At 42.4% G+C, this 16,636-nt stretch overlaps 1 protein-coding gene across 1 annotated transcript; it reads right to left on the minus strand.

Moving 5' to 3' along the window:
* Positions 1–4,558: 4,558 nt before the first annotated feature.
* Positions 4,559–8,660, minus strand: LOC123149160 (GDT1-like protein 5). The gene is made up of 12 exons (XM_044568714.1): positions 8,482–8,660; positions 8,319–8,387; positions 7,427–7,486; positions 7,301–7,348; positions 6,735–6,823; positions 6,585–6,621; positions 6,456–6,503; positions 5,453–5,521; positions 5,308–5,352; positions 5,146–5,207; positions 4,992–5,064; positions 4,559–4,901 (listed from the first exon to the last, which is right to left on the minus strand). The coding sequence occupies exons 1-12, from the start codon at positions 8,500–8,502 to the stop codon at positions 4,824–4,826; spliced, it is 699 nt and encodes a 232-aa protein (XP_044424649.1). The 5' UTR covers positions 8,503–8,660; the 3' UTR covers positions 4,559–4,823.
* Positions 8,661–16,636: the final 7,976 nt, after the last annotated feature.

Below are 16,636 nucleotides of genomic sequence, written 5' to 3' on the forward strand. Positions count from 1 at the left end.
CATGACCATATTGTTGGAGATTATTAATCCAAGTCCTATAGAAAATAGAAGTGTTGAAGCATTCTGTACACAAAGTTGCAAACCCATCCGTATGAAGTAGTCTATAAGTAGTTACGGATTGGAAGGAGCTGACGGTAAAACTGAAACCAGAGCAGACACACAATTTCTCTCTCAAAAGAAAAAAAATCATTATTATAGATGACTACATGAATTTATAAAAACAGAAGTGAAAAGAAAATCAAGTTACAGATGAATAAATTACAACTACAGATTTAACAGTACCTGCACTGCGTTAAGGTCAAATTGATTCAATTGATACTAACATTCAGCATTTCTTATGAAAATGTCTAATGCTTATAGCCCGAAAGCTGAAAAATTTCTTTGCATATTGTTTTATGTTTTTGGAGCTTATACATGTATGGGTGGGTGCCTCAGTTCGGGCTTTAACTAAGTAAAAACATCTCAATGTTGAAACTTTTGGTGAAATCGTATCACAAAGAGGAATACTTATGCAAGTTTCATCAGTCTAAAGTGCCTTATTGCTGGCCTTTCCGCTATGATTGCAAGAATCAATTTGCCACCAAAAAGAAACCCCAAGAGACATATGTATTTAGACGATGCTAATGTGCACTGTACAATGGTAGAATAAAAATCATCTCAAAATTAGGTTCAACACTACATTAATTAGGTTTCTTTTAGGAGCAATTACCTACTCAACGTCCCTCGCAAAAAAAAATTACCTACTCAACGTCCATGTTCACAATAGTGGAAAAAAGGCCTAACCTTGGGCATTGCTCGAATGTTTTAGAGTCTGCTTGTGTTGTCCTTAGTTGCAAAATGCAACCAAAAGTGTAGTATTTAGAAGCAACAGGCGTAACTTGTAACAAAATAACTATTTGTATAGTAAATGGCCTAGTTCACTAATCAGGTAGGTTGTCCTTGAAGTCCTCCATGTCGTGAGCATAACTTCATTAGCTGAAAAACTGATGACACACTTAAAATTAACAACCAACACTATGCTAGTATTAAAAAACAGTAAGTCTATATGTTTCACACCAATGTTTCTTCCAACGAAGGATCACCCCCATTGCTATACCAAATTGAGGCTCTTTCCCTTTGCTATACAGAATAACAAAAAGGGCTCTACACCCGCTTTATAAATAAAGCATCACACCACACAATCTTCCAAGGATGCTATACAGAATAAAGCACTACCTTACGAACAATTTCAGAGGAGGACACTGACCAACAAATATTGCAGTTAAAATTTTCAAGTTGTGATCTCTGGCGCTCCCCGGCTTGGTTGTGATGGTCATGGAGCACAGCCAGATCCTAATCCTCCTGTGGACGCTGACGCACAGATCCGACCATAGGCGAAAGAGGCCATCGACCAAGAGAAAAAAAATCGATAGTGGCCTAGACCATGCGAGCTCAGCGTCCTGGATCCCAGGAGCCATGGCCTTAGTGGCGACATGGAGATCATGGTCGATGCCCGGCAGAGGAACACAGCTAGCAAAGAAGGATAAATAGGCACATATTTCTCACCTTGGAGGTGTTGCTGCTGCTGCACTGAATTGTTTGAACTTTGCTTTCTGTACCTCCTTGGAAACCTGAAATATGCAGATGTTAGAAAGCTTATAATTTGTATATGATGATTTTAAGATAAGGGGAAAAGAGTATCAAGAATAGTTTGGCTGTTAGCCATTACAGGCTTGAATATATCTATTTCTGTATATGCAAACTACTCCCTCCGTCCCATAATATAAGAGTGTTTTTGACATTACACTAGTGTAAAAAAACGCTCTTATATTATGAGACAGAGGGAGTATCATAAATCAATAATAGCATTATCGTTTAGCTATTCCATGGAACAATTTCTTTGAACAATCTTGCTTCAAAGTTGTCAGAAGTTCTAGCTATAACAAAGACATGTACTAAAAGTTCTCACAAATAACCAAAAATAAAAAGGCATATCAAGACAGGAAGATGTTTGTTTGGCCAAATAGTTACCACTCTCTGAACCATATTGCCAAAAATTAGCAGGAACATGGTCGTGAACTCATCCCCAGTTATCTCTCTTTAAACCAAAACACCCTGACATATGGTCCTCTCACTCACCTTCCTGCCACTGAAGAAAACAATCTAGATGCAGAACGCCGTGAGAGGTGGGGAATAGCAGAGGCTTGCGAGGGAACCACTCCAAATCGGCCTTGTACACCTTGAACGCGGAGCATCCATGGTTGCTTCTGTAAACAAAGTACGACGGTGAGATGAGAAGAGCAGAGAGAGAGAGAGAGAGAGAGAGAAAGGAAAAAGGAGCACGGGGGCAAGGGGAGAGAGAGAGACACACAGGAGACCTGGGCAGCTCTCTTTTAGCAAACATGGAGAATAAAGGCATGAGCATGTGTATTTCCATTGTCAGTCTGCTCCACGCCTCCACATTGGTCAGCTCTTGTACTCTATATTGGTCAGCTCTTGTACTCCATACGGACTTCCTATCTCCGAGACTTTCTCCTTTACTGCCTCTTCTTGTGGCTGATTTAGTGTCTTCCGTTGAGATAATATGTACGAGTTGGCATGACCTGGACATCCATGAAGTTTATATGGAAGGAAAAAAGAAAAAGAAGGACAGACGAGGAAGTGGTGGTCACCTAGGTTGATGTGCCCGTCCATGGTGGACAGATCGCCGGCCGCTGTGTCAACTCGCAAGTGAAGCTGCTGCTTTGTATTTGTGTTGGTTGGCTCATCCTCTCCTCCTCTCCCTCCCCTGCTACTGCATATATATATATATATACATTGTTTGTTTGTTACGATAATCACGACTTGGTTGGATAGATAAGCTAGTTTGTTGGTTAGTAGTCTATGGCTCGTTGGATGGATAATCTATGTGCATGTGCATGCGTGAGTTGGTTAAGCTATGTGCATGCGCCGCTGTAAACAACGGATGCATACGCACTGTTGTGCATGCCTTGATATCCACTCCAGGTTAGACTAGGAAATATTCGGGCTTGACTTGTACTTCAAGTAGATCATGTACTCCTATATATATGCCCACGAGGCTCAAGCAGTATAATGAACTATTCCACTAATCCTCTCTCTCCCTTCTAACATATACGTAATTGTTTGTGTTTTAGTGTGATAGTTCAAATTTGAAATATTCAAAACATCTTAATTTGTGAACGGAGGGAGTATCTATGTTATCGTACGTCTACTATTTCAGTTGTGGATGTTAAATACCACCGCGCGTCTTCAAGAGGCTCTCCGAGCTGAAGCAACTTGCGGAGGCCGGTAAATTAAGCTGCCAGCCGGAGGAAGCGGTGGAGGGCATGGCTGGAGCTGGAGCCATGGATGGATTCGCTGGACGATGGTGATGGCTGGACCAGGCTTGAGGAGGAGGTAGCAGCAGATGCCGGCGGCATCCCTCCGCCGTCGTTCACCGCCGGACAACTTCAGCTGCAGCAGAAGCAGAGGAGAGCACGGATCGAAGCCGCCAAGCGCCGTCGAATCGATGCTCCTGACTCTGGGAAGAAGAAGAAGAAGAAGAAGAAGAAACGGAAAAGATCAAGCCCATGTTGCAATGGTGTTGGCATTGACTGGGAAGATTTTGTGATCGAGCTCCTGTTGTTGCATGGCGCCAACGAGGCAGAGCTTGAACAAGGCCGGTACAGAAGATTGATGGAGTCGCATGTCTTCGGTGCAGTCAATCCTGAACATATATAACTGTCGTTGTTGTATCGCCCACTGCACATCTCTGCTAGAGAAATTTTGCACTGTCTGCAATTCTTTTGGAGTTCACCCAAGCTGACCATCGGAAGAACATACTGTGTGTGGTAGGGAAAGAATAACATACGGAAACCAACATTCAGAGAGAACTTTGTGGAAACCATATTTGAAAGTTTCAAAAAAAAAATCTAAAAAAATGTGGGATGTTCTATTGTCATGTGAAAATTCAAGTTAAAACGCATCCCGTAATGTGTTTGAGCTTGAAGTTTTGCATGACCATAGAACATCGCCCTCTTAATATCCCGTATTCTTCTTTCAGTTTTTCTCCTACTAGTACCCAAAAAACAGAGTATTCATACTGGCTGGTACTACATCAGTTTGATCCCCTCTTTATTTTACATGGCTCAAATTTCAAACTTTGAGGCTTTTAAATGAGAGATATCCTCTACGGAAGCAGCGAAGCATTCGTGGATGGTTATTTGGTCAGGTAACTGTACAACTAAATGTGGAGTGTTCTATAGTAGCAGAATTCACTAAAACTTCAATCAAAGCGTCACTTGCTTCATATTGCAGTGGTCATGTGCCTGGATTGTTTTAAGGCAGATGTATGACGTATAATATGTAGCCTGATGGTTTCAAGGCACGACAGGTTCTGTGCCATGTTGATACAGTACTGCGGCACCAGTAATGTATGATGTATCAACCCTAATATGAAACAAAGAAAACTAAGCAAGACAAAAAATCATCTGAACCTTTTAAAGGCAAATAACCCAACTCAAAGCTACTCGTCGCCTTTCGAGATTCAGTGCCAAAGCCCATACAGCGAGCAAGAGAATTCTACAGCAATTTCTCAGCAGTTTTTACTGAATATTTCCAGGTTTCAGAACCAGCAGGAAAGCCATCAGCATAGAAGATTTCAGTAACATCAAGTTATTTATGAGTGGCAAGCCAAGTGTTACAATGATGTGTTGACTAAACTAATGAATCGCCATCCAGTTGGTGAAGGACGGCCGGCTTTCGTCGCCATCACCCATCAAATAAGGTAAGCTTGGTAACTACTCCAGGAGTCTGGCAGAGTCCTGCCGAAGTTCCTGGGGAAATTACAATTGCCCTTCTGGCCCTGACAACAAGGACATTATGCCAAACAACAGGAATAGCACCCCGCTCGACAATTCAACCTGAAACGAGATAAGCATCGTGTTAGATGTGAAGGCATTTGAGTTGTTCAGAGGGAGCACGCGAAACAGGCTTCGGACAGCAGTTCTTACCATCTTCTCGGATATCTGAGAGGCCAGGCTCTTCCCTCCCATCACGGCAGCGGTAGTGCAGAGTGCTTGAGCTCTGAGCACAATACAAGAGAGGTTCTGTCAGCAACACAGAGTGAACCATTTCTAAAGACTGTACAAAAGAAGCAGCCCTCACATGATTCCCCCGATGACGACACCGAATGGGTTTTCATCAGCAGCCAAGCCAATTGTAGCAATCTGAGAAGCAAAAGGGTAAGGAATATACCAGATCATCTAACAATAACATCAAAGTTGCTTTGGAAGGGGGCGAATAGAACAGTCTTTGTGTGCAACTTACCTGGCTCTTGTCACCCCACTCACCAAAGAAAGTGATGGAAAATGCCTACAGCACACAAATGAATGGACATGTAAATGTCAAGATGGAACCACAAGCACCATAACTGTCTGCCATTTCCATAGATCAGTAGTTGTCTAGTTGATACCTTTATAAAAATTGGCGAGAAGAACTGCATGAGAAATGGCCTTTGCTTTTTCTTTGTATCTTCAGTTGCCTAATATGTGAAGAATATTTGAGTTGCACGTCCAGGTAAACATACAAAGAAGAATTAATATGTGATGCTCCGTGAGCTCATATTAAAAGTCGGCAAAGCCCAAAAGAGGTCTGGAGCATGTGCTCCGGACGCAAAGCCACAAACAAACAAAATTCTCGTCCTTTAAAAAATCTCATGTGTTGATGACTGAGTATTTATTATGCACTAATTTCAAGTTTAGTGCAAACTTTTGGATTCTTGTGGCCTGTGCATTAAAAACAAACTTAAACACCCAAAAATAAGTTTTTTCTAGCTACTCAATCTTGTCTTTATCATCATGCAAACTATAATCGACACATTTCACACGAGATCTTCCAGATATACAGTTAATTCTAGTACCTACATGCAATATGCGAGGGGGGGAAATTGGATCTCCTGAACTAAAGAGAGCACATAGCCCAGGTGCACAAAATCCACGCCCAAAGAAAGGATAGTAACTTGTCAAAAAGAAAGAGAATGTAGCGAAAAAGCAAGTTTCCACTCACCCCTCAGTAAGCAGGTTCTCAAAACTGTGTTTCTGCTAAAACAAAATTAATAGTTCACACAAATAAGAAATAACAAAAAGGGATATACATGGAGGTGGAATTTTCATTTTTGTATTTTTTACCAATATAATATGAAAATCATATACTCGGTATAACTTGGGGCAAGCAACAACAATTGCATTCGCACATTAGAATTGACAATGTTTAACATTTCCCAAGATAAATGAAAATATCTGGAGACCAGAAATCATTCTTCTGACTGCTGAAAGGGAAAAGGTGTTTTGCATTTTATCTAATGACATCTACATTTTGAGTGTGAAAATGGAGAAGGCCACAAAAATTTGCCAACATTCCGATATAAGAAAAAGATGATCTAAATGGGCAGGTCACACATGCGCTGAGCCACTGACCTTTGATTTATTTTTCGATTCCCCTTTGTTAGTCTTAAAGTCCGCATCCTGAAAATTTGGCAGAAGTTGGCTATAAGCTACTTGACCTACAGTTCAATAGGACGTAAGGTAAGAATGAAATTTGCAAACCAGCTTTGCTTCCAATTCAGCCAGATCTTCTGACTCTCTGCGATAAAAGTTAGTGAGTTAGTGAAATCATTCACTAAAATGCCAATCACATAAAGCAACTACATAGTAAACCAACTAAAAAGCAAACAAGCAATCAAGCAAGATCAATACCCTTCTTCTTTGAAGCCTTCCCACAATGACCAGATGCCAAACACAAAGAACAGCAGAGTGGTGATATGATGAGTCCATTTACGTGATATCTGCTCGAACAAAGAACACGTTAACTGTGCTTTCTTGCAAGGTAACCCTTTAAGCAGAAAATCTTGGCCTATCATCATCACAACAAGACAGTTGAGGGAAAAGGGATGGTGGTAACATCCACCAGCAGGTTCAGAGGAAGCACACCATTGGTCCAACAAATACACGTATGAGGATTGTAATAACTGATATTGCAAGATTTATTGTGAAGCTATAATCAGGACAAGGGTTCCAAATGTGATTCTCCATGCTCAAACGAAAAACAAAACAATTCCATCAAGTATTGGCATTGGATAGAGCTTAGCATAATTTCAATAATAAGTTCCTCTGAATGGGTTTGTTCTTTTCTGCCTGGTTGCTTGCTGTTCAGATATACTAACCACCACCACAGTGTCAAAGCAACTATTACAGAATATAGGTATCGTACACAGAAGCCTTTGGACACACTAAGGTGAATATGCAAATGAAAACATATATACCAGATTTGGTGCAGCCCAGCCGAGAGAAGCAGATAAAGCGGTCATCACCTAGAATTTTGAACTGGATCAGTCAAGCAGAAAAAACAGGCCATTACATTAGATTAGAGCGTTCGTAAAGATCCTCACTGTTAACGCCGATAGACAGCCAGCAAGGACGAGCTTCCGGGGATGGCGCATGGCCAGAATCTTGTAGAAGGTAAATGGAAAACATGGTGAGCCAAGACATGAAGAAACACACAAAACAGAAACAGAGCAGAGTAAAAAGAAAAGAGGAAGGAAAATCTCTGTAGAAGTGGGGAATGACCGTCAGTGTATCTCTAAAGAGGACTGACTATGTTTGTCCTGCTACTCCAGGCCCTGGCTCAAACACATCAATCATTCTAAAGGTTTACCCTGGTCAGGTGGTGAAACAGTTTTCGGTGGGAAAGGACGGACGAGCATGCATCCATCTTGTGACCAAAAACTAGCAACAGTCCAAGGGAAGTGGAGGTGCGGCTAGCAGAATCGGGAAGCGCAGCAAGCAGGCCCGGAGTCAATCAAAACAAAGAAAAGGACAAGAGACGCCTCTTTATGCGTGTAAACCATGTGCGGCGAGCTGAAGGTAGTACTAGCAGTAGCAGGCTGATTCATCATCCAAGAAAACAGCCAGCCGATTCCAGTAACAGAGGAACGGAAAACCGAGCTGGTAGTACTCCTAATCCTCTGCTTTTTTCCAAGTCGGGTAGAAAAAGGAGCAGATGAGATGACCCGTGCTGCTGCTAATCTCAGCTAAGATCTACTCGCTGTTGGCGAGCTGATCCGAGCTAATAATCCAGGAATTGGGTCAGCGCTTGGCGGAAATCTGCAGCTGCTGCCGCGTGACTCCCTCCTCCACCAGTCCCCTGAGTCCCCTGACCCAACAGAGCGACGGCGGCATATCGTCGAACAGGCTGCTCGCGCAGGAAAATTTCCACGAGTCGCAGGAAAGTGATTGGTTGGTTGGTTTGCGGGGAGGGGATGGGAGGGGAGGTGGGGGTACCGCGGCGGCGAAGAAGGTCTTGTCGCCGACCTCGGAGAGCACGGTCATGGCCAGCGACTTGGTGAGCCCCTGCAGCAGGAAGGAACCACAAAAACAAGGTCAATTCAGCAACACCCGCCTGCCTGCCTTCCTGCGGAGGAAGAGAGAGGGGGAGGGAGCTGACCCCGAGCAGAGACGGCGACATGGCGGCGGCGGCGGCGGCGGCGGAGGGAGGGGGCGCCGATTCCGATCTCGGGGGGCGAGGAGAGGAGGTGCTGCGTGGGCTCGGGAGGGACGGACGGAGGCAGTGATAAAAGAGGGAAGGAAGGGGTGTGCTGCTTTCGTGCGTCAACTCATGGTTGGCTCCCCATCTCAAAAAAAAAAGAAACAGTTTGTCTAATTCACATCTATGTCACATCTAAATGTGTTCTAGACAGAACTAAAGAAAAAATATATACCGATGGTTGGCATATGGCGGCCGCATTTGTGCTCCTTTCTTTCTTTTCTCGGCGGTTTATTCTATTCTATTCTATTCTATAGAAATAAAACTTCCAATCGATTCAACATCATTATCATGGTAGTACAACAAAAACCTAAAACACCCCTAAAAAAGCCCTGAAATGATAAAAATTGCATCCAGATCTGTAAAGCACCTAGCGACGACTACGAGCACTGCAACGGGCCGAAGGTGCCTCGCCGTCATCGCCCCTCCCTCATGCGAAGCCGGGCAAAACTTGTTTTGACAGACGGTCAAAAAACCGTCGTGCTAAGACAACATAGCATCAGCGCACGAAAACAGAAACCTCCGCTCACAAGAGAAACATGGATCAAAAGGATCCCAACCTGAAGACACACTGAGGTATACGAACGAGGCTGGATCCGAGCGGATCCACCAAAGAAGACCACCGATCGAATTCTACGAGATCCGCTAGAGACACACATTCACACGCCCTCCGAGGATGTTAAACGCGCCTCCGGCACGCAGAACTTTACTCCATCTTTAAGAAGCTGCCGTCGTTTCGTCTTCTTAAACAGGGCACAAGACCTTAGCAAAATTCAAAAAACATACCAAAGCAAAAGAGAAAACTTTGTTTTTGCCACTCTAGCTTTTACCTACTTTGCTTATGCCACTCTATAATTTAACATATCACTTCTGCCACTCTTGGTTTTTGACAATACATCACAAATGTCATTCCATGGCAAAAGCAATAACTTTTTATTTCACTTTCGTCACTCTTAAATTTTGACAATGTAGTACAATTGTCACTCTAGAATTATTACTTTTGCCACGGAATGGCAATTGTGATATATTGTCAAAAACTAAGAATGATAAAAGTGAAATGTCAAGTTTGAGAGTGGCATAAGCAAAATGATCAAAAGCTAAAGTGGCAAAAATAAAAATTCCTTAAAACAAGACCCTTTCACTGAAAGAGTTGAGATCTATCGTGCCCCATGGCCGTGAGGCTACAAGAGACATGGTAGATCGGCGGCGAAAGGCATAAACGCCTGTTCGCTTGGAGGAGAGGCGAAGGGGCAAGTTGAGTTCTTTTATTATTTCAGTTCCATGCATACTCTCGCATATGGACCGTTTCTCTCCCCCAACAACAGCATATGCGCTGCTACGTTCCGTTTTGTTATTTCTCTATTCTTACCACGTTAATGATTGAGATCTAGCTAGCTAGGGCGGGCAAAAGAAAAGAAAAGAAAACGTAATATGATAGAGACGAAAAGCATCCAAAACACAGATCGCACAAGGCTGCATATGCATCTTATTCCCCATTTGCGTTGCATGTGCCCACCTTCGATCCACCTGCCCCGTCCAAAGAAATGCTTTTGAATCGGATTCCCTGGCCACAAGAGGGAACGGCTTGTTCTCCTGCGGATTTGTTTTAGATTGTGCTACTCGGAACAGAGTGCGGCGGAGAGCGACCGAGCCAAAAAGACTATGTACTCCCTCCGTCCCATAATAATATAAAAGTGTTTTTGACACTTTTATGTAGAAGTATTATGGGACGGAGGGAGTATGTGGTAGTACAAGCAAAAGATCACGGCACTGCCCAGATACATGGTATATGTCATTGTCACGATTCATAATACCATAATACAGTATCATATACTAATAGATAGAATATCAGAGACAAACAATGTGAACACATTTACCAAGAATGTGGTAGATGCTGATGACGCATCGCAATACGTGTATGTCATGGTGACAAAAGGTTAAAATAAATAATGTCACAGCTTTTTTACCATCGACATGACGAGTATGCCAGCTCAGATAGCATACACATGACGCACAGCAGTGCGTGTATTATGTCATAAATAAATAAACAGAGCAAGGATTGATAATGCCATACTTCCGTCATCGACGTCGGATACTCCAGTTGAGATTATAATACCAACGACGATGACGATGGCGATGCCGACGTGCCCTGCAAAAACAAATGGGTGACGCTGTGCAGTGTGGGGGTTCGATTGCTTGTTGTCTTGCGGCTATCGGTTTAAAAGTCAATCCATGATGCACACACGTTACAGAAAAAAAACAAAACAGAAATTGTAGTTTTGAATTTGATGAAGTGGACGGGAAGTTTTGAAAGAGAACACCACACATTTGCACCAAGCTCCATGATGGCAGCATGGCTCTGTTGGTTCCGTCCGGTATTTCAAAAACATCACGGTGGCCTCGTCATCTAGACCACCATTTGTCGTTTTTGCGCCAAGACATTTTGAACTTTTATTCTGTTATTATCTCACGATAGTGGAACCCGATCCCAATGGAATCGTATGGGAGAAAAAATATGATTCAAGTGGCGCAATCTCCGCCGTCATCCGTGTCTGAACCCAGGTTCGTCGGCACTCGATGAACAATAAATTAAGAAAAGGTAAACAAATTCTGAAACTCTTTGACATCGAAGATGCTCAAGTGGGCAGAAGAGTGCAAATTTTCACGGTGTTCGGACATTTGAGGACATCTAGGTAAAAAAAAACAAAGTTTCTTTTAAGGTTCCTTTCACGGTCAAATTTTGTTTTTTTCTGTCACCGCCTTCTCAAATGTCCAGACACCATGAATGTTTGCATGCACATGACGCATTCGAGCATCTTAGATGCCAATTTTTTTTTTTGAATTTGTTGTTCGTTCACAGGTGCAGATGCACCTAGGCAACGGACCGCCGCGCTCCAATCTCGGCCTTGACTTTGTGAGAGTTGCTAAACACACTTCAAAATTCTCAAACAACGATGGAGAAGTGATCTAAGCATAATATCTCAAAGTAAGCCTCCTAAATAGTATTACTGTTTCATAATATTGACCTATCTGACTCAAGCCCACATAACTAAACAAAACAATACTTAGGCCTTCTTTGGTTTGTAGGATTTTTATATGAATTCTATAGGATAGGATTTGCAAAGGAAAAATTTCTTTGAAGCCCTTTGGTTTGTAGGAATGAATTCCTATCCCTATGTAGGATAGGAATCAATCCTTCATGTTTTGAAGGGAAAAAACATTAACCTAGACTCAATGAAAAAAAATCCTATCATATGCACCAAATGGTATCTTTTTCTTTATAGGAATTGACATACATGTCATCTCACTTCCTATGATTTTCCTATTCCTATAAAATTCCTATCCTATGAACCAAAGAAGGCCTGCGTTCCGATGGGTTGTTCCACGAGAATTTGAACACACCTGGGGTTATGCTATAGTCAATTACAGCAAAATTATTATTATTAACTCGTAATAACAAACTATATACACTCGATCGAATAATATATATATTTCAGAACCCGCACGAAGGGAAGAAGATCATGGGCAATATGACTAACCGCACACCCATTAATCCGTGCGTCTTGATAGAATGAAAATGTTTGGTCTTTTCGGTTTGTTCGGTTCAAAGACCAAGATTGGAGAAAGTGAAGCTATAATGTCCCACGAGTCAATACGAGAAATTGATATATCATACCGCGACTAAAATTTTCTTTAACTAAAGGAGATACTCAACACAACAAGAAGGCTGAATTAGGAAGCTAGAACCAAATACCAACATTAGCATATGTTGAAAGCAAGCGAAAAGATGCGCTGCTGTTTCGTAGTAGTGGAGCCGATATTTTGTTGCAAGTTTGTCTACTGCCTCCATGTCCAGCTTTTCTATTATTTGTGGTCGTTGACATTTTATCTCATGTATGGAATCATAGAAGGGTGGCACTGAAAAATATTTTAGAAAATCGGTGTCATCCGATTTGTTGGTGTTGTGTCAGCTCGTTTGTTAAAACTGAGCTGCTTGCTTGGTTGACAATGTGCAAGCTGCCGTTTTCTTGCCTGCCTGCTGGTGGATATCCGCAGCTCCACACACACATCGTCTTATGTCAGCTTCGGCGCATCTCGTTGACCATTTCTAACCCCGGACGCAGTAGATTTTAATTTGCTTCTACATTACTACACCCTCTGTTCACAAATATAAAATATTTCTCTGGATCGAATGTATGTAAACACGGACATTTTTTAGTGTGTTTGTTCACTCATTTTAGCTCGTATATAGTTCATATTAAAATATTCAAAGCATCTTATATTCTGAATGAAGGGTGTACTAGGGATAGGGAGTATACTACTTAAGTTTTTTCTTTGGAGATTTGAGTATACTACTTAAGTTTTTTTTTAATACAGTACAGACGCGGGCGCATACACTCATCCCTATGAATGCACACATGCACACCCTATCCATATGTGCACCTCCGAGAGACTGAGCCGGCAATTGTTGGGAAACGTAGTAATTTCAAAAAAATTCTTACGCACACGCAAGATCATGGTGATGCATAGCAACGAGAGGAGAGAGTGTTGTCCACGTACCCTCGTAGACCGAAAGCGGAAGCGTTATAACAACGCGGTTGATGTAGTCGTACGTCTTCACGATCCGACCGATCCAAGTATCGAACGCACGGCACCTCCGAGTTCAGCACACGTTCAGCTCGATGACGTCCCTCGAACTCACGATCCAGCAGAGCTTCGAGGGAGAGTTCCGTCAGCACAACGGCGTGATGATGGTGATGATGATGCTACCGACGCAGGGCTTCGCCTAAGCACCACTATGATATGACCGAGGTGGATTATGGTGGAGGGGGGCACCGCACACGGCTAAAAGATTAACTTGTCAACTTGTGTGTCTATGGGGTGCCCCCCTCCCCGTATATAAAGGAGTGGAGGAGGGGAGGGGCCGGCCCTCTCTATGGCGTGCCCTAGGGGAGTCCTACTCCCATCGGGAGTAGGATTCCCCCCCTTCCCTAGTTGGAGTAGGAGAGGAAGGGAAGGAGGAGTAGGAGATAAGGAAAAAGGGGGGCCGCCACCCCCCAAACCTATTCCAATTCGGCCGCCTGCCCAAGGGGGATGCACCAGCCCCTTGTGGGCTGGTGTGCTTCCTTCTTATGGCCCATAAGGCCCATAACTTCTCCCGGGGGGTTCCGGTAACCTCCCGGTACTCCAAAAAAATGGTCGAACCACTCGGAACATTTCCGATGTCCGAATATAGCCTTCCAATATATCGATCTTTATGTCTCAGCCATTTCGAGACTCCTCGTCATGTCCGTGATCTCATACGGGACTCTGAACAACCTTTGGTACATCAAATCACATAAACTCATAATACTGATCGTCACCAAACGTCAAGCGTGCGGACCCTACGGGGTCGAGAACTATGTAGACATGACCGAGACATGTCTCCGGTTAATAACCAATAGCGGAACCTGGATGCTCATATTGGCTCCTACATATTCTACGAAGATCTTTATCGGTCAAACCGCATAACAACATACGTTGTTCCCTTTGTCATCGGTATGTTACTTGCCCGAGATTCGATCGTCGGTATCTCAATACCTAGTTCAATCTCGTTACAGGCAAGTCTCTTTACTCGTTCCGTAATGCATCATCCCGCAACTAACTCATTAGTTACATTGTTTGCAAGGCTTATAGTGATGTGCATTACCGAGAGGGCCCAGAGATACCTCTCCGACAATCGGAGTGACAAATCCTAATGTTGATATATGCCAACTCAACAAGTACCATCAGAGACACCTGTAGAGCACCTTTATAATCACCCAGTTACGTTGTGACGTTTGGTAGCACACAAAGTGTTCCTCCGGTATTCGGGGGTTGCATAATCTCATAGTCATAGGAACATGTATAAGTCATGAAGAAAGTAATAGCAACATACTAAACGATCAAGTGCTAAGCTAACGAAATGGGTCAAGTCAATCACATCATTCTCTAATGATGTGATCCTGTTAATCAAATGACAACTCATGTCTATGGCTAGGAAACTTAACCATCTTTGATTCAACGAGCTAGTCAAGTAGAGGCATACTAGTGACACTCTGTTTGTCTATGTATTCACACATGTACTAAGTTTCCGGTTAATACAATTCTAGCACGAATAATAAACATTTATCATGATATAAGGAAATATAAATAACAACTTTATTATTGCCTCTAGGGCATATTTCCTTCAGTCTCCCACTTGCACTGGAGTCAATAATCTAGTTCACATCACCATGTGATTTAACACCAATAATTAACATCACCATATGATTAATATCCATAGTTCACATCGCCATGTGGCCAACACTCAAAAGGGTTTAGTAGAGTTAGTAATCTAGTTCACATCGCCATGTGATTAACACCCAAAGAGTACTAAGGTGTGATCATGTTTTGCTTGTGAGAGAAGTTTAGTCAACGGGTCTGCCAAATTCAGATCTGTATGTATTTTGCAAATTTCTATGTCTATAATGCTCTGCACGGAGCTACTTTAGTTAATTGATCCCACTTTCAATATGTATCCAGATTGAGACTTAGAGTCATCTGGATCAGTGTCAAAACTTGCATCAACGTAATCCTTTACGACGAACCTTTTGTCACCTCCATAATCGAGAAACATATCCTTATTCTACTAAAGATAATTTTGACCGCTATTCAGTGATCTACTCCTAGATCACTATTGTACTCCCTTGTCAAACTCAGTGTAGGGTATACAATAGATCTGGTACACAGCATGGCATACTTTATAGAACATATGGCTGAGGCATAGGGAATGACTTTCATTCTCTTTATATCTTCTGCCATGGTCGGGCTTTGAGTCTTACTCAATTTCACACCTTGTAACACAGGCAAGAACCCTTTCTTTGACTGTTCCATTTTGAACTACTTCAAAATCTTGTCAAGGTATGTACTCATTGAAAAAACTTATCAAGCGTCTTGATCTATCTTTATAGATCTTGATGCTCAATATGTAAGCAGCTTCACCGAGGTCTTTCTTTGAAAAACTCCTTTCAAATACTCCTTTATGCTTTCCAGAAAATTCTACATTATTTCCGATCAACAAAATGTCATTAACATATATTTATCAAAAATGTTGTAGTGCTCCCACTCACTTTCTTGTAAATACATGCTTCACCGCAAGTCTGTATAAAACTATATGCTTTGATCAACTCATCAAAGCGTATATTCCAACTCTGAGATGCTTGCACCAGTCCATAGATGGATCGTTGGAGCTTGCACATTTTGTTAGCACCTTTAGGATCGACAAAACCTTCTGGTTGCATCATATACAACTCTTCTTTAAGAAATCCATTAAGGAATGTAGTTTTGACATCCATTTGCCAGATTTCATAAAATGTGGTAATTTGCTAACATGATTCAGACAGACTTAAGCATCGCCACGAGTGAGAAAATCGCATCGTAGTCAACACCTTGAACTTTGTCAAAACCTTTTTTCGACAAGTCTAGCTTTGTAGATAGTAACACTACTATCAGCGTTCGTCTTCCTCTTGAAGACCCATTTATTTTCTATGGCTTGCCGATCATTGGGCAAGTCAACCAAAGTGCACACTTTGTTCTCATACATGGATCTCATCTCAGGTTTCATGGCCTCAAGCCATTTCGCAGAATCTGGGCTCATCATTGCTTCCTCATAGTTCGTAGGTTCGTCGTGGTCAAGTAACATGACCTCTAGAACATGATTACCGTACCACTCTGGTGCGGATCTCACTCTGGTTGACCTACGAGGTTCGGTAGTAACTTGATCTAAAGTTACAAGATCATCATCATTAGCTTCCTCACAAATTGGTGTAGGAGTCACAGGAACGGATTTCTGTGATGAACTAGTTTCCAATAAGGCAGCAGGTACAGTTACCTCATCAAGTTCTACTTTCCTCCCACTCACTTCTTTCGAGAGAAACTCCTTCTCTAGAAAGGATCCATTCTTACCAACGAATGTCTTACCTTCGGATCTATGATAGAAGGTGTACCCAACTGCCTCCTTTGGATATCCTATGAAGAAACATTTCTCCAATTTGGG

Source organism: Triticum aestivum, chromosome 7A, assembly GCF_018294505.1.
Source record: "Triticum aestivum cultivar Chinese Spring chromosome 7A, IWGSC CS RefSeq v2.1, whole genome shotgun sequence".
NCBI classification, from domain to species: Eukaryota; Viridiplantae; Streptophyta; class Magnoliopsida; order Poales; family Poaceae; genus Triticum; species Triticum aestivum.